The following is a 24,071-nucleotide window of genomic DNA, read 5'->3' as shown; positions in this document are numbered from 1 at the left end:
AAGCCACCCCATTTGTGGTAATTTATTATAGCAGCTACAGGGAACTAATACACCTTGTTAGAGTAATATCAGGTCATTGAAATTAATTTCAGTTCAGACATCCGGTAAGGGAACTGCCAGCAAAGGACCACACACAGCTAATATTTATACGTTGCTTACTATGCTCCAGGTAATGTTCTAAGTACTTTGCACACATTAACTCATTTAATCTTTATAGTAACCCTAGGAGATAGGTAATATTGTTATTATCCCCATTATACAGATAAGGAAACTGAGGCACAGTGAGATTAAATTAGCCCAAGTTGACACAGCTATGAAATGTCACAGCTGGGATCCAAGTCCAGGTGGAGCTGTTTCCAGAGTTTATGCTCTTGAGCACTTTGCTTTGCAGTCACTGTGTGAAAAACATCAGTTTCATGAGCATTTGTTTACACCAGAGGTTCTCACCTCTGGTTCCATATTCAAATCACCTAAGGGGCTTTAGGAACACTAAAGGGGAAGAGGCACACTGAGGACAAATTAATCAGAATCTTAGGCATAGGATCCTGAGCATCAGTAGCACTTACGAGTCCCCCCAGATGACTCTAATGTGCAGACAGGGTTAAAAACCACTAACAGCATAAACTTCAATGGCAAATTTAACTTTTTCAAATTGGAAGTGACCAGATGGTTTGGTTTCTCCAAAGACTATGTACACACAGAGAAATTAGACTGCCAAATCTAGTTTTTTTTAAGGGACTCAATTCAATAAAACTACATTTCTTTTTCCTGCAATAGAGTGGTTGATCACTTTCTACTAAGGGTGATACCATGGGAAAAATTCAATACAAAGTTTTCCCCAAAGCTCCTAAGACTTCTTCTTATCTTGCTCTGATGCCCTGGAAGTGAGGACAGACAGGCCCCATTGTCAACCCCTTGCAGACGTCATCCGGTGTGAACCACCTGGTGGTCATGATCCAGTAGATATATTAAAATTATTGAGATGATTAGCTCATGAAGATCTAAAATACAGTACACCATTTTTAACTTTCCTGTATTATTTCTTAATCTTTGTGTCCTGGTAGTATTGGGAGACCCTGGGACTGCTCACTCACTCAATTTTCCTCTTTCTTCCCACCTCTGCATCAAAGCAGAATTCAGTCTGAACATCCAATGAATTACTAAGGTTTTAAGAAACTTTGAGGATCTTCTGAATGATGAAAAGAGTAATCATCGAGGCTACAACCTCCTACAAGAGACAGGCTACAGACCACTGACCCTATTTATTTGTTTGTTTGCTTGCTTCCTTATTTATTTATACCCTAGAAGATCAAAATCTTAGCGTACAAATAGAACCAGATCAATCTCTCGGCCTGAGTAACTAATCAATTAATTTGAATAACTAGTTTACCTTTTCTTTTTCTTTAAGTTGATTGCTTTGGTGTGGGTTTTGGCATGGTGTAGACACATCTCCTCAGCCACTCATGCTAACTGGTCACAACCAAGTTAATAAATTATAAATTGTGACATGGGGTGGTCTTCAGCTTGAAGTACAAAGTTCAGCAAGGCTACTAAGGTAAGATAAGGACAAGACACATTCACTGTTGGACACAAATACATAATTTCTCTAAGCTGTAATTTTGTCTCCTTCATTTTTCATTATTTGCAAAAATGATGCTGTGGTTTTCTAATTCTAGTTGTTTGGCTTTATACTGCAGCCTAGCTTTAGAGGGATCCTGATGTCATTTGGAATGGGCCAGGAATAGAACCCATTCCCACCAGCCAGACTGAAAAACTCACAATACATGGGACATTGGGTAGAGTACTCAGAAAGGCCTTAGCTCAGAGGAGGGGATTAATTAGCCCTTCCACTAGCACTCTCCTAGAACCACCTAATAAACCACATTAAGACCTGAAAGGGCCAAATTACTTCCAAGTAATTTAACTGCACCCCGGAACAAAGCTCAAGAATATTTATAGGAATACAAAAATATCCAACAGCCAGCAAGGTACAATGTCTGACCATCCAATCAAAGATTACCAGGCAGGGCTTCCCTGGTGGCGCAGTGGTTGAGAGTCTGCCTGCCGATGCAGGGGACACGGGTTCGTGCCCCGGTCTGGGAAGATCCCACATGCCGCGGAGCAGCTGGGCCCGTGAGCCATGGCCGCTGAGCCTGCGGGTCCGGAGCCTGTGCTCCACAATGGGAGAGGCCACAACGGTGAGAGGCCCGCATACAGCAAAAAAAATAAAAGCAGCCAGAGATCAAAGACATATGTACAGAGGAACAAAGATAAGGAAAACGACAGGTTTCTTTTTGGAAACAATGCAAGCTAGATAACAGTGGAGCAACACCTTTAAAGTACTGAAAGAAAATAACTGTCAATCTGAATGCTATGTCTAGAATTATATACCTTCAGAAACAAAGGAGACATAAAGACATTTTCAGATATTCAAAATACGAAAAAACTGTTCTAACAAAATTAATTTCTTCAGACAAAAGAAAGAATAATATCAGATAGAAGTATAGATCAACCTCCAAAAGTAAAGAGCATCAGAAATGGCAAATACATGGGCAAATACATGTTTTTTATTATTTGAATCTCTATAAAAGATAATTGTTTAAACAAAAATAACAGCAATAGGTTGAAGCTTCTTATGGCATGTGTGTAAGTAAAACAAATAACAACAATAGCATAAAGGTCAAGAGGGAAGAAAGGGAAGTATATTATTTCACATTCCTACAGTACACATGAAGTGGTATGACATCACTTGAAAATAAATAGTGATAAGTTTAAGATACGTGCTTTAAAGCTTTAATCAAACTAACAAAAGAAAGAGTTATAGCTAATAATCCAACAAAAGCTATAAAATGGAATAAAATAACACTCAATTCAAAAGATGGAAGATAAAGGGAAAATGAACGCAAGTAACAGAGAGACAAAAAGACACAAATAGCAATGTGATAGATTTAAACCAAACTACATAAATAATCCCATTAGCTATAAACATTCTAAAAGTCCCAATTAAAAAGCAGAGATTGTCAGTATTGAGCAAAAAGCAAGACTTGACCATATACTGCCTTCAAGAAACATACAGTGAATTTAAACAGAGACAGATTCAAAGTAAAATGTTGAAAAAATATGCCATGCCAACCCTCAGAAAAAGAAAACCATAGTGACTACATTAATATTAGATAAAAGTAGATTTCAGAGCAAAGAATATTATCAGGAATAAGGGTAATGATAATGAAGTAGTGATAATAAAGGAATAATGATAAAAAGGATCAATTCATCAAGGACATAGCAATCCTAAATGCTCATGCATCTAATAACAGAGCTTCAAAATACATGAAAAACACCTGATAGAACTTTGAGGAGAAATAGGGAAGTCCTATTTTAATCAGACATAAATCAATACTCCTCTCTCAGTACTTAGAGAAAAAGTAGACAGAAAATCAGCAGGATATAGAAGATCTGAAAAGCACTTTCAATCAAATTAACCTATGGACATTTTTAGAAGACTCCTCCTTACAGCAGAATACCTATTCTTTTCAAGTTTAAAGAGCACATTTACCAAGACAGACCAAATTCTGGGCCATAAAACAAGTTTTAATTCAACAAGTAAAAGGCTTTAAGTCATATAAAGTATGTTCTCTGTCCATGATGAAATTATATTAGAAATTGATAACAGAATATATCTGGAAAAGCCCTAACATTTGGAAACTAAATAGTACCGTTCCAAATAACCCATGGATCAGAGAAGAAATCAAAAGAGAAATATCAGTATTTTGAAATGAATTAGAACAAAAACAACATATTAGAATTTGTGAGGTGCCAAAAGCAGTATTTTGTGATTTTCATAGCAATATATGCCAAATCAGAAAAAGGAGGTCTTAATGCATAACCTCAGCTTCTGCCTTAAAAAGCTAGAAAAAGGAGAGCAAATTAAACCCAAAGTAAGAAGAAGGAAGGAAATAATAAAGATCAAATCAGAAAACAAACAGGAAACATAAAAATCAATAGAGAAACTCAACGAAACCAAAATCTGGTTCCTTGAAAATATCAATAAAGTTGATAAAACTCTAGCTAGACAGAGTAGGGGAAAAAGTGAGAAGACATACATTACCATTATCAAGAATCAGACAGGTGACATCCCCATGTATTCTATACATATTAAAAGGATATCTGTGTATTGACACTTTACCAGGTAACATCTGCCTTTTAAGGGATCTTCAACATCCTAACTCAAAGGATCAATATGAAAGATGACAATTTCAGAAGTTAGTGATATCACAGTGGCTTAGTGGGAGAGATCTTATACATTAATGGTGACTTTTCCCCCAAGGCAGTGCTTATTTGTAGAAATGTCTTGATCTCTATTGGCATTTAATTGCATGCTCAGTTTGCGAGGTAATTCTTAAAATCTTGTAATGTCAGTATTATTGCTTCTATTAGGTATAGTGGGAGTTATGCCATTAAACACTTTGAAAATATTACATAAAAATCTAGAAACCAGGGATTTCCCTGGTGGCACAGTGGTTAAGAATCCGCCTGCCAATGCAGGGGACATGGGTTCGAGCCCTGGTCCGGGAAGATCCTACATGCTGCAGAGCAACTAAGCCCGTGCACCACAACTACTGAGCCTGCGCTCTAGAGCCCATGAGCCACACTACTGAGCCCATGAGCCGCAACAACTGAAGCCCGCATGCCTAGAGCCCGTGCTCTGCAACAAGAGAAGCCACTGCAATGAGAAGCAAGTGTACCACAGCGAAGAGTAGCCCCCACTTGCTGCAATAAGAAAAAGCTCGCTCGCAGCAATGAAGACCCAACACAGACAAAAATAAATTTAAAACTTTATTTTAAAAAATCTATAAACCAAAAGTATCAGCTATTCACATCACTTTATATTCTAATCATTATCTATATTAATTCATATGGGTTGATGTGGACTTATTTAGAGCATACTCATTGTGTGCTATTTTTTCACTAAATAACTTTATATTATTTCCATCACAGATATAGATCCAAGAAGGTAATATTTTTGAATTATATGTAATATTCAATCATACTGATTACAATCAGCCCTTAATAGTAGAGCATTTAAGTAACTTCCAGTGTTCTACAGTTGTGAATAGTAACACTATAACTTTGTGTAAATTGATTTCTTTCTTTTGGACTATTGCCCTTGAGTATTCTACCTAAGTGAAATTCCTGGGGGAAAAAAGTGAACTGCTTTTCAGCTATTGTTAAACATTGCCAGATTAGCTTCACAGAAAGTTTGAACAATTCTCAGTGACACAGGGCCACACATACAACGATTTTTTCAAAGGCCTACCTATAGTTTTTTTTTTTAATCTTTACTGAGGTATAATTAACAATCAACTGCATGTATTTAAAGTATGCAATTTGATAAATTTTAAAACCATCATGATATCAAAATAACATATCCATCTCTACCAAAATTTTGCTCATACTCTTCGTGATCTCATCCTTCTGTCTCTCCCTTTGTCCCCAGGAAACCCCTGATGTACTTCATGTACCATAAGTTAGTTTGAATTCCATAGAATTTTATACAAATGGAGTCATAAAGCATGTACTGGGCTTCCCTGGTGGCGCAGTGGTTAAGAATCCGCCTGTCAATGCAGGGGACACTGTTTCGAGCCCTGGTCCGGGAAGATCCCAAATACCGCAGAGAAACTAAGCCCATGTGCTGCAACTACTGAGCCTGTGCTCTAGAGCCCACAAGCCACAACAACTGAGGCTGCGTGCCACAACTACTGAAGCCCACACACCTAGAGCCCATGCTCTGCAACAAGAAGCCACCATAATGAGAAGCCCACACACTGCAACAAAGAGTAGCCCCTGCTTGCCGCAACTAGAGAAAGCCTGTGCGCAGCAATGAAGACACAATGCAGCCAAAAATAAATAAATTTATTTAAAAAAAAAAACGCATGCACTATTTTTTTTGCTTGGCTTCTTTACACAGAATAATTATTTTGACTTTCATCTTAGTGTAGTTCACATCAATAGTTCACTCATTTTTATTGCTGAGTACTATTCTATTATATGGTTATACCACAATTTGTTTACTCATTCACTTTTTGACGGACATTTGGGTTGTTTCTGGTTTTTGGCTGCTACAAATAAACCTGCTAAAAACATCTGTATAGAAGTCTTTGTGTCGCCATGTGCTTTTTTTTTTTGCGGTACGCGGGCCTCTCACTGTTGTGGCCTCTCCCGTTGCGGAGCACAGGCTCCGGACACACAGGCTCAGCGGCCATGGCTCACGGGCCTAGCCGCTCCGCGGCATGTGGGGTCTTTCCGGACTGGGGCACGAACCCATGTCCCCTGCATCGGCAGCCGGACTCTCAACCACTGCGCCACCAGGGAAGCCCCAGACATGTGCTTTTATTTTGCTTGGAAAAGAGCTAGCAATGGAATGGGTAGGTCACATGGTATGTTTATGTTTAACTTTTTAAGAGACTTCAAAATGTTTTCCAAAGTGGTAGTCATTTTACATTCCTATCAACAATGTATAAGAATTCTAGTCTTCCACATCCTCAGTAGCACTTGGTATGTTCAGTCTTTTTATTCTAGCCATTCTAATGGAGGCATAATAGTATCCCACTGTGGTTTAATTAGCATTTCCCGAATGACTAATGATGTTGAGCATCTTTCCCTGTTTTTATTTGCCATTCATATGTTTTCTTTAGCAAAGTATCTGTTCATATCATGAGGTGCAGGAGCAATTTCATTAGAGAAAGAAAAGTATTTTCAACAAATGGTACTGGAACAATTGGCTATCTATAGGCAAAAGAAAGAACTTTGATTCATATTTCTAACCCCATATAAGAATTAACTCAAAATAGATAATAGACATAAATGTAAAACCTAAAATAATAAAACTTTTATAAGAAAACATAAGGAAAAAACCCATGTGACTTCAGACTAGGCAAAGATTTCTTAGATTTAATTGCATGAAAACAAATAGAAAAATTGGACTTCATCAAAATTAAAAACCTCTGCTTTTCAAAAGATATGGTTAAAAGAATGAAAAAGACAAGCCACACAGAGTAGGAGAAATTATTTGCAAAGTATATATCTGGTAAAGAATTTGTATCTAGAATATATAAAGAACTTTCAAAACTTAATAATAAGAAAACAAAGGACCCAAAACACTAGTATTTAGATTTGTTTATCAGATAGTAACTTTGGGTAAGTAAAGAACATTCACTGGGAGACTGAAGTGAGACCAAGTACTGCTGTTGAAAGAGGACAGATAGAGCAGAAGAGAAAAACAGAGACTGTACACAGAAAGGGAGTTGCGGGTTTTTCATGGTCAAATAGAAAAAATATCAAAAGCAAATTGCCTTATTTTCTTCACAGTAACTTTTAGGATCAGCCTTGACAACATGAAGCAAGTAAATGGAAGAATTTTGAAAATGGCCCAGACCTGATTTAAGGCTTGGATAGTAGGATCAGATATTATGGCATAGATACAAAAGATATTTGGTATTGTGGGAAGCAGCCGCATAGCACAGGGAGATCAGCTCCGTGCTTTGTGACCATCTAGAAGCGTGGGATAGGGAGGGTGGGAGGGAGACACAAGAGGGAGGAGATATGGGGATATATGTATATGTATAGCTGATTCACTTTGTTATAAAGCAGAAACTAACACACCATTGTAAAGCAATTATACTCCAATAAAGATGTTAAAAGAAACAAAAGATATTTGGTATTAAAAAGGTATTCTAAGACGGAGTACATATGGCGCACAGGGCAATTTTAAGTCATAGGTCACCAAACAGACCCCTTTTCCCGACTGAACATCTCATTCCCACCCACATAGACCATCTTTAGAGGACCAGCTAAGTGCTTAGTCATCACTCCCCCTCACTTCCACCAATTACTGCAATCAGACAGAGTGCAGTTATTTGTGAAATTGCATTAATAACAGCGATTGTCTCAAGGATAACATGAGATAACTGATATAAAACACGTAACATAATTCCTGGAACACCTGGAGCTCAATAAATATTGGTTTCTCCTTCCCATATCCCCCCTTCCATAACCAAATGGAAGGCAAATTGCATTGTTGGCCCTGGTTCAGAGGGTTTTAAAATTTAGAGCTCCTATGATGAGTCTCCTTAAAGGCTGCTGGGTTGAGCCCAGCAACTTTTTAAACATCTTGAGTCCAGCCTTTAATGTCTCCATTGCCATATGTGGCAAGGAGTCAAAAAGCAGAAAGGGAAGTGCCCCAGGTTCCAGAACCAAGTTGCCAGGCTCTGGCAAAAATCAACATGTAGACAACTTTCATATTCTATCTTGTAACAGAAAACATTAATATTCTCCCTCCTGCTGGCCGAGGACCTTTCATCTGAGTATACCTCCTTGCCTTTCCACTCTCCCTCACTCATTGCTCCTCAGGAAAGGAGGAGTAAATTACCCAATTGGTAAATTTGAAAGCAGGACCTCTCAAGGGGTGTGTGCAGCTCAGCCCTTCTTCCGTTCTGCTATCTTTCCAAAACAGGCACCACTGGGTAAGGCCCGTAGTATTCAGCCATCGTTGTCACTGAGTTTTTCTGAGGGACAGTGTTAGGATCCAAAAGGGAAGCCATGTTGCCCCAAACCAGCTTTACCACTAATAAGGGTAGTAATTTGTCTCTAGTTGCCTAATTCCTGGATCTGTCTCTCAGTTGATTATGAACTTGGGTGGGGGAAGAAGGGTGCCATTTATTGGGTTCCCTCAAAACCCACCCACCCATCTGCCCACTCTTCCATGCACACTCAAACACAGACAGGCACCAGAGACCTCAGCATGTTCAGTGGCATGACCATGGTCCCCCTTGTGGACCATAGCCCACATGTCCCTCAATTTGCATTTTCCCACCTGTCCTGAGCTTCTCACACTGACATTACCACCACCAAACTTTCACACCAGAAAGAGTGTCAGACACACTATGATGTGTTTTCCTGCCTTTCTCCTGGAGGGCAAGCACCAGCTTTGTGTTTCTTTTGTGTGCTCCCCTAGGACCCAGCACAGTTCTGAGCATGTGGAACTCTGATAAAGAATTAGGACACCTAAGTTCAAGCCCCACTCTGCCCCTTCCTCACCATGTAACTTCATACACATCACTTAACCAGCTTGGATCACTGTTTCCTTATCTTGTTTGTTAAGTGACATTAAATTAGATTTAAAATGAGCAATAAGTTGGACCTTTCTTCAGTGTGGTAAAAGTGGTCAAGATCTCTAAATCTTGTTTACATTTTTGGCAAACATAGCTGTATATGTTTCAGATGTGCTTATGATGTCATCCCATTTAGAATGTAAACTCCAAGAGTCCTACTATTTCCCACAAAGGATCAAATAAATGACTTGCAACCCAGGAATTCACAGAAAATCAGATTTACTACCAAATTCCTATTTAAATGTAGCAGAAATTTTCTAGATTATGCCCAGTACTTTACTATAGGATTTAACAAAATTTTATAATAGAACTACCAGAGCACTGAATGTAAAGCTATGCCACACATGGTTTTCTTAAGCAGAGGCTAGCAAACTATGACCCACAGGCCAAATACAGCCCAATACCTGTTTTTGTAAATAAAGTTTTATTGGAACATTACCTCACTCATTTGTCTACATAATTGTCTGTGCTGTTTTCATGCTACAAGAGCAGAGCTGAGTAGCTGTGACAGAGACTGTATTACTACAAAGCCTAAAACAGCTACTATCTGGCTTTTCTACAGAAAAATGTTTGCTGACCCCCATTTTAATTGATCCAAATTATGCCTCATGAATGTCCTTAACACATGAATAAGTGACCACAAGAATTCAGTTTATTCTGCCTGGGACTTCCTTCTCAGTGTGTAAGAGGAGAGATTTTTCTAGGTGGTTTCCAATGTCCGTATTAATCATCCTCCTGATTCTCAGCCAATGAATAATTTCCTTCATGAGGTTTTATTACTTCTGAATATTTGACACATCTGCCAGTCTTATAAGATTGGAGAAGCATTGACACGGCACATGATGAGACTCAAGTTCCAGTGCCCTCTTTGCCCCTAATTGTCTTAACTTTGTGGTGCTCTGCTTCTATAAAATGAGGAGGCTAGACAGATGTGACGTTTCCTTAAAATAGAGAATTATGATCCAGTGTGTGAAGTGCCTCATGGAAGGCCACGCTGGCTGCTATGAAAACCACACCTTGACTTACAAAAGGAGAAAGGACACAGAGAAGCCTTCTTGGAGGAAGTGATGCCCGATCTGAGTCTTGAAGGATGGGGAAGAATTCATGGTGCTGGAGAATGAACTGAGCAATCGAGCAAAAAGGCCTCTTATTGAGAGATTCGTTCAAGGTGGCGGAGTAGAAGGACATAGGTGCACTCCCTCTTGGGAGAGCACTGGAATCACAACTAACTTCTGAGCAATCATTGACATGAAGACACTGGAACTCACCAAAAAAGATACCCCACATCCAAAGACAAAGGAGAAGCCACAATGAGACGGTAGGAGGGGCGCAATCACAACAAAATCAAATCCCACAACGGCTGGGTGGGTGACTCACAAACTGGAGAACACTTATACCACAGAAGTCCACCCACTGGAGTTCTGAGCCCCACGTCAGGCGTTCCAACCTGGGGGTCCAGCAAGAGGAGGAGGAATTCCTAGAGAATCAGACTTTGAAGGCTAGTGGGATTTGATTGCAGGACTTTGACAGGACTGGGGAAAACACAGACTGCACTCTTGGAGGGCATACACAAAGTAGTGTGAGCATCGGAACCCAGGGGAAGGAGCAGTGACCCCATAGGAGACTGAACCAGACCTACCTGCAAGTGTTGCAGGGTCTCCTGCAGAGGCGGGGGGTGGCTGTGGCTCACCCTGGGGACAAGGACACTGGCAGCAGAAGTTCTGGGAAGTACTCCTTGGTGTGAGCCCTCCCAGAGTCTGCCATTAGCCCCCCCAAAGAGCCCAGGTAGGCTCCAGTGTTGGGTTGCCTCAGGCCAAACAACCAACAGGGAGGGAACCCAGCCCCACCCATCAGCAGTCAAGCAGATTAAAGTGTTCCTGAGCTCTGCCCACCAGAGCAACACCCAGCTCTACCTACCACCAGTCCCTCCCATCAGGAAACCTGCACAAGCCTCTTAGATAGCCTCATCCACTAGAGGACAGACAGCAGAAGCAAGAACTACAATCCTACAGCCTGTGGAACAAAAACCACATTCACAGAAAGATAGACAAGATGAAAAGGCAGAGGGCTACATACCACATGAAGGAACAAGATAAAACCCCAGAAAAACAACTAAATGAAGTAGAGATAGGCAACCTTCCAGAAAAAGAATTCAGAATAATGACAGTGAAGATGATCCAGGACCTCGGAAAAACAATAGAGGCAAAGATGGAGAAGATGCAAGAAATGTTTAACAAAGACCTAGAAGAATTAAAGAACAAACAAACAGAGATGAACAATACAATAACTGAAATGAAAACTACACTAGAAGGAATCAATAGCAGAATAACTGAGGCAGAAGAAAGGAAAAGTGACCTGGAAGAGAGAATGGTAGAATTCACTGCTGCAGAACAGAATAACGAAAAAAGAATGAAAAGAAGTGAAGACAGCCTAAGAGACCTCTGGGACAACATTAAATGCAAAAACATTCACATTATAGGGGTCCCGGAAGGAGAAGAGAGAAACAAAGGACCCGAGAAAATATTTGAAGAGATTATAGTCGAAAACTTCCCTAACATGGGAAAGGAAATAGCCACCCAAGTCCAGGAAGCGCAGTGAGTCCCATACAGGATAAACCCAAGGAAAAACACACCAAGACACATAGTAATCAATTTGGCAAAAATTAAAGACAAAGAAAAATTATTGAAAGCAGCAAGGGAAAAACGACAAATAACATACAAGGGAACTCCCATAAGGTTAACAGCTGATTTCTCAGCAGAAACTCTACAAGCCAGAAGGGAGTGGCATGATACACTTAAAGTGATGAAAGGGAAGAACCTATAACCAAGAATACTCTACCCAGCAAGGATCTCATTCAGATTCGATGGAGAAATCAAAAGCTTTACAGACAAGCAAAAGCTAAGAGAAATCAGCACCACCAAACCAGCTCCACAACAAATGCTAAAGGAACTTCTCTAAGTGGGAAACACAAGGGAAGAAAAGGACCTACAAAAACAAACCCAAAACAATTAAGAAAATGGTCATAGGAACATACATATTGATAATTACCTTAAACGTGAATGGAAAAATGCTCCAACCAAATGACACAGGCTGGCTGAAATGGATACAAAAACAAGACCCATATATATGCTGTCTACAAGAGACCCACTTCAGACCTAGGGACACATACAGACTGAAAGTGAGGGGATGGAAAAAGATATTCCATGCAAATGGAAATCAAAAGAAAGCTGGAGTAGCAATACTTATATCAGATAAAATAGACTTTAAAATAAAGAATGTTACAAGAGACAAGGAAGTACACTACATAATGATCAAGTGATCAATCCAAGAAGAAGGTTTAACAATTATAAACATATGTGCACCCAACATAGGAGCACATCAATACATAAGGCAACTGCTAACAGCTGTAAAAGAAGAAATCGACAGTAACACAATAATAGTGGGGGACTTTAACACCTCACTTACACCAATGGACAGATGATCCAAAATGAAAATAAGTAAGGAAACAGAAGCTTTAAATGACACAACAGACCAGATAGATTTAATATTTATAGGACATTCCATCCAAAAACAGCAGATTACACTTTCTTCTCAAGTGTGCACGGAACATTCTCCAGGATTGATTACATCTTGGTTCACAAATCAAGCCTCAGTAACTTGAAGAAAATTGAAATCATATCAAGCATCTTTTCTGACCACAACACTATGAGATTAGAATGAATTACAGGGGAAAAAAATGTAAAAACAAAAACACATGGAGGCTAAACACTACGTTACTAAATAACCAAGAGATCACTACAGAAATCAAAGAGGAAATCAAAAAATACCTAGAGACAAATGACAATGAATACACGACAATCCAAAACCTATGGGATGCAGCAAAAGCAGTTCTAAAGGGAAGTTTATAGCTCTACAAGCCTACCTCAAGAAACAAGAAAAATATCAAATAAATAATCTAACCTTACACCTAAAGGAATTAGAGAAAGAAGAACAAAGAAAACCCAAAGTTAGCAGAAGGAAAGAAATCATAAAGATCAGAGCAGAAATAAATGAAATAGAAACAAAGAGAACAATAGCAAAGATCAATAAAACTAAAAGCTGGTTCATTGAGAAGATAAACCAAATTGATAAACCATTAGCCAGATTCATCAAGAAAAAGAGGGAGAGGACACAAATCAATAAAATTAGAAATGAAAAAGGAGAATTACAACAGACACCACAGAAATACAAAGCATCCTAAGAGACTACTACAAGCAACTCTATGCAAATAAAATGGACAACCTGGAAGAAATGGACAAAGTCTTAGAAAGGTATAACCTTCCAAGACTGAACCAGGAAGAAATACAAATTATGAACAGACCAATCACGAGTAATGAAATTCAAACTGTGATTAAAAACCTTCCAAAAAACAAAAGTCCATGACCCGATGGCTTCACAGGTGAATTCTATCAAACATTTAGAGAAGAGCTAACACCCATCCTTCTCTAACACTTCCAAAAAATTGCAGAGGAAGGAACACTCCCAAACCCATTGTACGAAGCCACCATTACCCTGATACCAAAACCAGACAAAGATAGTACAAAAAAAGAAAATTACAAACCAATATCACTGAGTGATGAATATAGATGCAAAAATCATCAACGAAATACTAGCAAACAGAATCCAACAACACATTCAAAGGATCATACACCACGATTAAGTGGGTTTTATCCCAGGGATGCAAGGATTCTTCAATATACTCAAATCAATCAATGTGATACACCATATGAACAAATTGAAGAATAAAAACCATATGATCAACTCAATAAATGCAGAAAAAGCTTTTGACAAAATTCAACACCCATTTATGATAAAAACTCTCCAGAGAGTGGGCACAGAAGGAACCTACCTCAACATATTAAAGGCCATATATGACAAACCCACAACAAACATTATTCTCAATGGTGAAAAACTGAAAGCATTTCCTCTAAGATCAGGAACAAGACAAGGATGTGCACTCTTGCCACTATTATTCAACATAGTTTTGGAAGTCCTAGCCACGTCAATCAGAGGAGAAAAAGAAATAAATTAATACAAATTGGAAAAGAAGTAAAACTGTTACTGTTTGCAGATGACATGATACTATACATAGAGAATCCTAACGATGCTACCAGAAAACTACTAGAGCTAATCAATGAATTTGGTAAAGTTGCAGGATACAAAATTAATGCGCAGAAATCCCTTGCATTCCTATATACTAATAATGAAAAATCTGAAAGAGATACTAAGGAAACACTCCCATTTACCATTGCAACAAACAGAGTAAAATACCTAGGAACAAACCTACCTAGGGAGACAGAATACCTGTATACAGAAAACTATAAGACACTGTTGAAATAAATTAAAGATGATAGAAACAGATGGAGAGATATACCATGTTCTTGGATTGGAAGAATCAATATTGTGAAACTGACTATACTATCCAAAGGAATCTACAGATTCAATGCAATCCCTATCAAATTACCAAAGGCATATTTTACAGAACTAGAACAAAAAAATCTTAAAATTTGTATGTAGACACAAAAGACCCCAAATAGCCAATGCAGTCTTGAGGGAAAAAAATGGAGCTGGAGGAATCAGACTATAGCCTGACTTCAGAGTATACTGCAAAGCTACAGTAATCAAGACAACATGGTATACAACACAAAAAACAGAAATATAGATCAATGGAACAGGATAGAAAGCCCAGAGATAAACCCACACACCTATGGTCAACTAATCTATGACAAAGGAGGCAAGGATATACAATGGACAAAAGACAGTCTCTTCAATAAGTGGTGCAGGGAAAACTGGACAGCTACATATAAAAGAATGAAATTAGCACACTCCCTAACACCATACACAAAAATAAACTCAAAATGGATTAGAGACCTAAATGTAAGACCAGACACTATAAAACTCTTAGAGGAAAATATAGGAAGAACACTCTTTGACATAAATTACAGCAAGGTCTTTTTTGATCCACCTCCTAGAGTAATGGAAATAAAAACAAAAATAAACAAATGGGACCTAATGAAACTTAAAAGCTTTTATAAAGCAAAGGAAACTACAAACAAGACGAAAAGACAACCCTCAGAATGGGAGAAAATATTTGCAAGTGAATCATCGGACAAAGGATTAATCTCCAAAATATATAAACAGCTCATGCAGCTCAATATTAAGAAAACAAACAACCCAATCCAAAAATGGGCAGAAGACCTAAATAGACATTTCTCCAAAGAAGACATACAGATGGGCAAGAAGCACATGAAAAGCTGCTCAACATCACTAATTATTAGAGAAATGCAAATCAAAACTACGAGTTTTCACCTCACACCCGTTAGAATGGGCGTCATCAGAAAATTTACAGACAACAAATGCTGGAGAGGGTGTGGAGAAAAGGGAACCCTCTTGTACTGTTGGCAGGCATGTAAATTGATACAGCCAGTATGTAGAACAGTATGGATGTTCCTTAAATGACTAAAAATAGAAGTACCATATCACCCAGCAAACCCACTACTGGGCATATACTCAAGAGAAAACCATAATTCAAAAAGACACATGCACACCAATATTCACTGCAGCACCATGTACAATAGCCAGGTCATGGAAGCAATCTAAATGCCCATCAACGGACAAATGGATAAAGAAGATGTGGGGGCTTCCCTGGTGGCGCGGTGGTTGAGAGTCCACCTGCCGATGCAGGGGACACGGGTTCATGCCCCGGTCTGGGAAGATCCCACATGCCGCAGAGCGGCTAGGCCCGTGAGCCATGGCTGCTGAGCCTGTGTGTCCAGAGCCTGTGCTCCACAACAGGAGAGGCCACAACAGTGAGAGGCCCGCATACCGCAAAAAAAAAAAAAAAAAAAAGATGTGGTACATATATACAATGGAATATTACTCAGCCATAAAAAGGAACGAAATAAGCTCATTTTGTAGAGACGTGGATGCATCTAGAGACTGTCATACAGAGTGAAGTACGTCAGAAAGAGAAAAACAAATATCATATATTAACGCATATATGTGAAACCTAGAAAAATGGTACAGACGAACCTGTTTCCAGGGCAGAAATAGAGACACAGATGTAGAGAACAAATGTATGGACACAAAGGGGGAAAAGTGGTGGGGGGGCGGGGTGTGGTGTGATGAACTGGGAGATTGCGATTGACATATATACACTGATATGTATAAAATGGATAACTAATAATAACCTGCTGTATAAAAAAATAAATAAAATTCAAAGAAAGAAAAAAAAGACCTCCCATTTAATCCATCATTTTATTAGGCTGAATAGAAAATGTCATTATTTTCAGCATCTAAATCCCAGGAAAGTTCTTTCCAAATTCAAACAGACTCTAATGTGTGCATTGCCCTCTGCTTCTGCATGTGCATCAAGGAAGGTCACACTGCCAGCAACTTTTTACAGAATAGTCACCTTTATTTGAAAACAGTTTTCTTTTTCATCTAAATACCAAGGTCACACCCAAGTCTTGAAAAAACATAAGCTCCCACAGGCATAGGTGTTGTGATGACCATTGCGTGAGACACCAAGGCATCTTGAGAAAATGATGAATCAGAGAGTGGGGGGAAAGGATCATTCCAGGCCGTAGTCAAGGTCAACAAGAGGTGAGATAACTCTGACTTCAAACAACTCTAGATGTGGGATTAGGCAACATGCTTACACAGCAGTCATTTTCATGTAGCTAAACCAACCAAATATCCACAACAATAGATTCTGAAGGGAAGAGAATGATCTGAGTTGACCTAGCCATGCAATCTCAGCAATGATTCCTAAGTAATTGCTAGCCCTCCCACAATTCTGACTGCCTGTACTGATGTCAGAAGTAGAGTTCATTCATGCATTCAACAAATTTTAGTGAGTACCAAATATGTACTGGCACTTTTCTATACACTGAGGACACAGCCATGAACAAATGAGATAAAAATCCTTGCCCTTGTGGGACTCACATTCTAGCATGTCACCCTTGTATGGAGAAAAGTGCAGAGTTTCACCTTCTATCCAATGGGACATATTGCTTTTCTGAATAGCCCCCAAGGGACATTTTGCAAAAGAGTCTAAGCCACAGCTGAGCCAGCTTTCTCCTGAACCCCTGTTCTTCCATCGTATTCTCTGTGTCATAGCTACGCACGGCACAGGGTAAAGCCAAGGCAGCCTGGAGCTTTTTCCTTAATGTGCCCTCACTATCAAGCCTAATGACTCCTAAAACCTCAAGGCAAAAATGCTCATAACTTTGAACCACTTCTGGGAATCTTGGCTAAGAGAATAGTGATGACTTCTGAAAAAAATTTAGGTGCAAAAATGTACATCATAACCTTATTTAGCCAAAATAAAAAGACAAATTAAATGTCCAATTTAATATAAATTATGTTTTTAAAATATTAAAATTATCAAAAAACTATAGATTAATGGATAAATTATTGTTTTTAGATGAAATAACAAGCAGCCACTAAGATGATATTTACTAAGATTCTATGATAATGTGGAAAAATATTTATTATAGACAGTAATCAAGCAGAACTAAAACCTACATATATTCAATATAGCAAGCATGTATAAAAATTGACCAAGAAAAATTAGAACCTTGATGGAGGGAGACGCAAGAGGGAAGAGATATGGGAACATATGTATATGTATAACTGATTCACTTTGTTATAAAGCAGAAACTAACACACCATTGTAAAGCAATTATACCCCAATAAAGATAAAAAAAAAAAAAAGAACCTTGATAGAAATGTTCCAAAACATTAACAATTAATGTACTTAAGTGTTGAAATTATGGGAATTTTTCTACTTTTGTACTTTTCATTTTTTCTTTAGTAAACATTCATTATTTTTATAATTAAAAAATAATTTTAAGCCTAAATATAGTTTTTAAAAGGCAAGAACAAGGCAGCAAGAACAAATATAAAACAGTTTATCATGGTAGCTAACAGCCTAAGATCTGGATTCAGATTCCCTGGATCTGAACCCTGGCTCCCTGGTTACTTTGTGACCTTGGGCAAGTTATTTAAGCTTTTCTCACCCCAGTTTCCCACCTGCAAAATGGGGGTGATAATAGTGCTTCCTCAATGGGCTGGTATGAGGATTAGTAGATAATTCACATAGTGTTTAGCACAGAGCGTAACCCCTTGTAAGCACTCAAAATGATAATAGATTCAACAGTCCAGTGGCCACAAAGAAAGAGTTCACACAAAGGGAATGGTGGACAAACATCACATCTTCATTCCTTAGGGACAACTCACTCACCCTGAGTTGTGTTTTCTGTGGGGAATTTTCCCTCAGGCAGAATCAATCCCCAAATCCTCTAAATTTTACATTTTAAATTTTCCTCTGAAGAAGGTGAACAGTATGTTGATATTCATTTTATGAGTAATTACTTCCTTGGTTTTTTAAATGTACTTGTCATAATTTACTAAGGCAAAGTACCTTTTGGCTTTAAAAACAAGTCTAAAACTTATGTTAATAGGAGTGTCAGAAAGCACTAATCAATACTGTAAGATGAAATGAACTCATAAAAATATTGTTTATGGTGCTAATAGACAGTAGTTTTAGAAGTTAAAAGTAATTGCCTGATAAAATCTCATTTTTCTGTCAAATGTCTTTTCCAAAAACAGTGAAATCAAAAGCTGGTCTCTTATCTCCTACACCCAACATCCTTCTTTCTGTGCAAATTAAACTACCTAAATCTGGATAAAATAAAATGGTTAGTAAATAGCTCCAGAAAGGACACCCATTTATGAAATGGTTGCTTGGCAATAATTATTAAAAGAGTGAGAATCCAGTTAAAATTGCATAAGTATTAAATCTTGACCAATAAAAAAGATCCAGAAGATAAGAAGGGATTATATGGAAAGAGAGGTTAAAACTTGTTTCTCTACACTTCCTTTTCCCAAAATGAGGCATCACTTTTCCCTTATGATCCTTATGAGAGAGGATCATGCCTTTCAGCTTCCAGAGGAATTCTTTACCCTAATTTCTAATCTAGATTTCCTTGATTTTTTTTACCCCATAAATTCTCTACGCAAAATAAGGCTGTGCCTCTGTTCCAGTTCTTGATTTGGTTTGGCAACTTTTCTCTGTCCATGGATCCTGTTTTCTCCTTGCAGAGTATCCGCCTGCTTAACATGGTGGGAAAGTCTTAAACCATGGAGTTTCACAGGCTTAGATTTGAATTTGGCTGGGCACTAGCTGTATCATCTTCATTCAGTCACTTAACCTTACACAGCCTCAGTTCCTTTGTCTATAAAGTGGGCACAGTAAATACATATCTCACAAGGTTACTATGGGGCTACATGGGACGACAGACGGTAAATGACTAGGCATGGTAGGCAACTGAATCTTAAGCTCTTCTCTTCTCCTAGGAGTCTCTTTTGAACATCTATTCTCCGAATCTTGAAAGCCCTTGGTTTCTTTCCTGTCTTTCCTTCTCAGAGCAGAAGGTAAAGTTCTCCTGAATTTGGGACTTTTAATTCAGAACATTTGAGCTCTAAGTTAACTTCAACCCATCCACACTTTAGTGCCAGCGGAACTTGCAACGAGTTGGTGGTGAGTGCGGTCCCTTTTCGGTGGTTCCTGAGAAGTGGGACTCTGCTCAGGTCAGTGGGTTCCCATCACGTTCTCTTTCTCACCGTTAAGTCCAGGGTCTGGGTCTGCCCATCTCCCTGCGGAGATACGTTGATCCAGTCCCTCTGAGCCGAGTTTCCTTCGGGAGATGCCAATACTTAGACTCCCTCAAGATCTCAGAACCAGCCCGCCCCCACCCTGCAAAGGAAAGGTGAAGGAAGAACGAGAAGGGGTGGTGGGCAAGACGCCACAGGTGACGCGGGACGGCGCGGAGTTGGAGAGGTAACTGTCTGAGCCAAGAGCTCTGCCCAGCTTGAGCTTTCCAGCTTGCCTCCCGCCCCGCTCCACCGCTTTCCCCGGAGCAGGCCAAGGATTCGAAGCGGACCCGAGACGCGCGCGGGGCCGTAGAGAGTGAAGGCGGCGTCTGCCCGCGATCGCTCCTCCACTAGCCCGCGTCTGGCCCGCAGCCCCGGCCCGGCCAGGTGCTCCCCTCGCGCGGCACTCCGCGTTCCTTGCAGCGGCTCGCGCCGCGCGCTGCGCTCCTGGACGCCGGGAGCCTGACAGTGCGCTGCGCTCCGCACCCTCAAGGGAAAACGCTATGCTACCTGTGGAAGTAATGTGCGCAGAAGAGGCCCAGAAGCACAGTCGCAGGCTGGCCGAAGAGAGAGCGGGGCTGCCCGGCGAGGATCCCCGCGGGCACCGCGAAGGAGGGCAGCTCCTGCAGGAACCAGGCGGCGCGGGCGGACAGGCGGGTAGCCACGGGCATTCGGCTCTCCGTGTACTTCCCGTAGCCGGCGGGCTCCGCGAGGCACAGAACCAGTGCCCCCAGGACAGCCAAAGTGGCGCTGCCTGCCAGCACCGGACTCTCCTGGCAGCGAACGGACATTGCGCCCTGTTCCCCGCTGGTGGCCGCTGCCAGCGCAGAAGAGAGCGCGGCCCTCGCCGCCCCTTTATGGAGAGCTAGACGCCACCCCGTGTCCGCCCCTTCGGCCTTGGCTCCCGCCCCTCTATCCTACCTCCCATCTCAGAGTGGCCAGCCCTGGCTAGGCTCAGCAGCGATGCCCCTTTCGCAGGGCTGGCACTTCGGAAAGCAGCCAGGCGGAGAGTGGATGAAGGCTTTCGTGGAGCCAACTTAGTGTCCTGCGCCCTTCCTTTAGCCCATATTCGCGCCGTCGCCCGCGCGTCCGCCCCTCTCCACATCCTGCCACTGTTCTCTCCTTCTAACTACCCTTCGAAGATTTGTTCTTCACCCATCAACCTCTGATGCTGCAACTTCTGGGACTAGGAAATAGAAAACTACAGGTACGACTTAGCCAGGGTAGTTCTTCCGCTCTAACACACACCCTCTGTGGTGGCCACGCAGTTCCCACCCTCTGACCATCCGCAGCCAGAATCTCCCCAACCCCTCCGGTTCCCTGTGCTCCTTCACTCTCCGCCAGCTTCCACTCAACCCTGAATCCTTCCTTCGACTCTGGGCCCAGCCTCCAGCCACTTCCCGCGTCCCCCAGGCCTTCTGCGCTGGGGCGCCGCTCTCCTTGGCCACTTTCGTCATTAGTGGCCCCTCCACACCACCTCGCCCCCAGGCAGGTACCAGCCTCTCCCCACCCTTATTTCCTCTGCTTTCTCTCTGCTTTGAAGAGACAGCCGACTGAGCGTGGGCGTGGAAGCACGGATTTCGACCCTGAGTAGTGATCCTGTCTGTCTGCCCTAGCCTCTCCTCTTCCCGAGCTGGTCCAGATTCAGGCTCATGTCTAGGGCTTCAGCCGCGGGACACCCTCTCCCATCTCCTGGAGCGGATGAATCGAGTCCCATATGATGTTGCCCTTTGAAGTGCAGCTGGGCTCTAGAACACCTAAGACGCGGTTCTTTCTCTCTCCCTTCTATTTGCTGCCCTCCTGTCATTCTTCACCCCCTCGTTCATTATCTGTTTCCTCTTCCCTTCTCTGATTCAGTATCCGGACTTGCTTAACTGCCTTCTTCATATATTTTGTACCCCTTTTTCCCTCTTCTTTCTTTAATCCAGTTTTCTCCTCCCAGGTTGGCCTCCTCTTCCCACCTGCTGTTTGCCTCCTCATCTTCTTGTCCCACCTCCCTTGATTGCTTCATCCCTGTTAATTCTCTTCTCTTGTCCCTACTTCAGGCTCCACCCATCTTTCCCTTGCTCTCCCTCCCCTTTCTTGGGCGCTTTCTTCATCCTTCGCCCTTTGTTCCCACTAACTGCCGCTCAGGAGCCCCACTCAGTATTACTCCATCCACTCCTGCCCTGTCCTACCAGCTATTCCAATGAAAGGTACATAGTGTTTCACCTGCCCAGTGTGAGATTGTTTCCTGATTCCTGGGACACGGTGGTGTATGGTGATGCCCTCTGCTTGCTGAAGAGGTATTCACCACTTTCCTGTTGGGTTAAAAATTAAATTGTAAATAGGCTTCAGTTTTCAGTTGACCACCCTGTAGGAACCACCCATATCGGCTGAAGCACTCTCCATGGAGTGGCCAGGCTCAGCTCTCACAGATACCTAGAGCCGCATTTGCACTGGCTTTCCAGATCCAGTCCCAGATTCCTTATTTACCACTTGATAGTTGAGAACACCCAAATCTAGGCCTCCAGCAAAGACTGGAGCTTCTCATCTGCGTTTCCTCCCTGCTGGACAACTCTACTTGGATGTCCTTCAGAAACCTCAAATTCAACCCTACCCAAAACTAAACCCATTTATCTTCCCCTCCACTCTCCTCCACCCACACCCAGATCCTCCCTGTGTGTTCTTGGTTACCTCTTCTCTGTCCGAAATAGCCATAGCCTCCCTGGGAGGCTGGCTTGCAGACTCAGGAAATTCTAGATTTCTTTTTTTTTTTTTTTAAGATTTTTTTGATGTGGACCCTTCTAAAGTTTTTACTGAATTTGTTACAGTATTGCTTCTTTTATTTTATGCTTTGGTTTTTGGCCATGAGGCATGTGGGATCTTAGCTCCCAGACCAGGGATCAAACCCGCACCCCCTGCATTGGAAGGTGAAGTCTTAACCACTGGACTGCCAGGGAAGTCCCTATATTTCTTGATAACATACAGTATCAGGATAATAGGCAGTGTGACATTTCAAACCCAACTTGATGGAATACTTTTTTTTTAATGAAATTTCTCCTGTCCCAATTCTCTCCTCTCTTTTCTTACAACTTTGCCCAATTTTGGTCCTCATCATCTTTTTTCCACTACTGTATCAGTTAGCTTTTGCTGCATAACAAACTACCCTAAAAGTCAGTTATCTTCAGATTATGCATCTGTGAGTCAGCTGGAGGTCAGGTCCTAGGCTAGGCTTGGCTGATCTTGCCTATGCTCACTCATTCATCTGCTGAGCAACTGAGAGGCCTGCTCCAGGCTGGGTTTGGATGGAGAACCTTAGCTGAGCCAGCTCTGTTCCACATGGCTCTGGTCCTAGCATAAGTGAGCTAGCCCCACCATATCTATACAGTCTCAATAACAGAAGTACAAGAGGACAAGAAACACAAAAGACCTCTTGAGGCTCAGGCCAAGAACTAGTACACTCTTATTTTGTACTTTTTCTGTTGTCCAAATCAAGTCACATCGTGGATTCCACAATCAGAATAGGAAAGTATTGCAAAGTTACATGGCAAAGGACAGGGATACAGGGAGAGGTAGAGAACTGGAACCAGTAATGCAACTGCTCTGAATTACATGCATAAAGAAAGTGCTCAGATTGGAAATATACAACTTGATTGATTTGCACAACCTGAACACATTCTTGCAACCAGCACCTAAGTCAAGAAACTGATTGCTAGCATACCAGAAGCTCCCCTCAGGCCTCCTTACATCCTCCCCTCAGGCCTCCTTACATCCCCTCCCAGAATAACCACCACCCTGACTTCTGACATCATAATTAGTTATGCCAGCTTTTTTATTTTTTTTATTTTTTTTTAGTTATGCCAGCTTTTGAACTTTACATAATATAGTCATACAGTATTTACTTTTTGTGTGTGTTTTAATGGTACTGGAAATTTATTTTAATCAGTATGGTAAGGCATGCAGACATGGAAATGACCATCATGAAGGAAGTTTATACTCACAGATCCCCAGAAACAGGAGACACAGCAAGCCACACAAGACAACACAGGGAAGAATCAGGCTCAGTCAGTAGGCAGAGGGAGTGACAGGAAATCATGGACAAGGGCTTTATTGTGGTTTCTGCAGGAAGGAATGGACAAGGTAAGGTAAGCAGACTTAGGATTGGCTAGTTTGAATATTTTCAGTGGGCTGTTGGTTGTAGGGGTTATTTCTAGTTGGCTGGTA

At 41.0% G+C, this 24,071-nt stretch overlaps 1 protein-coding gene across 1 annotated transcript in view; it reads right to left on the bottom strand.

Annotated features, from left to right (window-relative positions):
- The window catches only part of SRD5A2 (steroid 5 alpha-reductase 2), a 55,899-nt gene extending 35,108 nt beyond the window's left edge, over window positions 1–20,791 (bottom strand). The window contains exon 1 of the mRNA XM_004268188.3: window positions 20,376–20,791. Within this exon, the coding sequence (XP_004268236.1) occupies window positions 20,376–20,656 (281 nt within the window). The 5' untranslated portion in view covers window positions 20,657–20,791. The remainder of the gene's footprint in view (window positions 1–20,375) is intronic.
- Between the last annotated feature and the right edge of the window lie 3,280 nt (window positions 20,792–24,071).

Source organism: Orcinus orca, chromosome 13 (assembly GCF_937001465.1).
Source record: "Orcinus orca chromosome 13, mOrcOrc1.1, whole genome shotgun sequence".
Lineage (NCBI taxonomy): Eukaryota > Metazoa > Chordata > Mammalia > Artiodactyla > Delphinidae > Orcinus > Orcinus orca.
The sequence above is the reverse complement of the archived record's forward strand: the minus strand, read 5'-3'. Positions and strand labels throughout refer to the sequence as shown.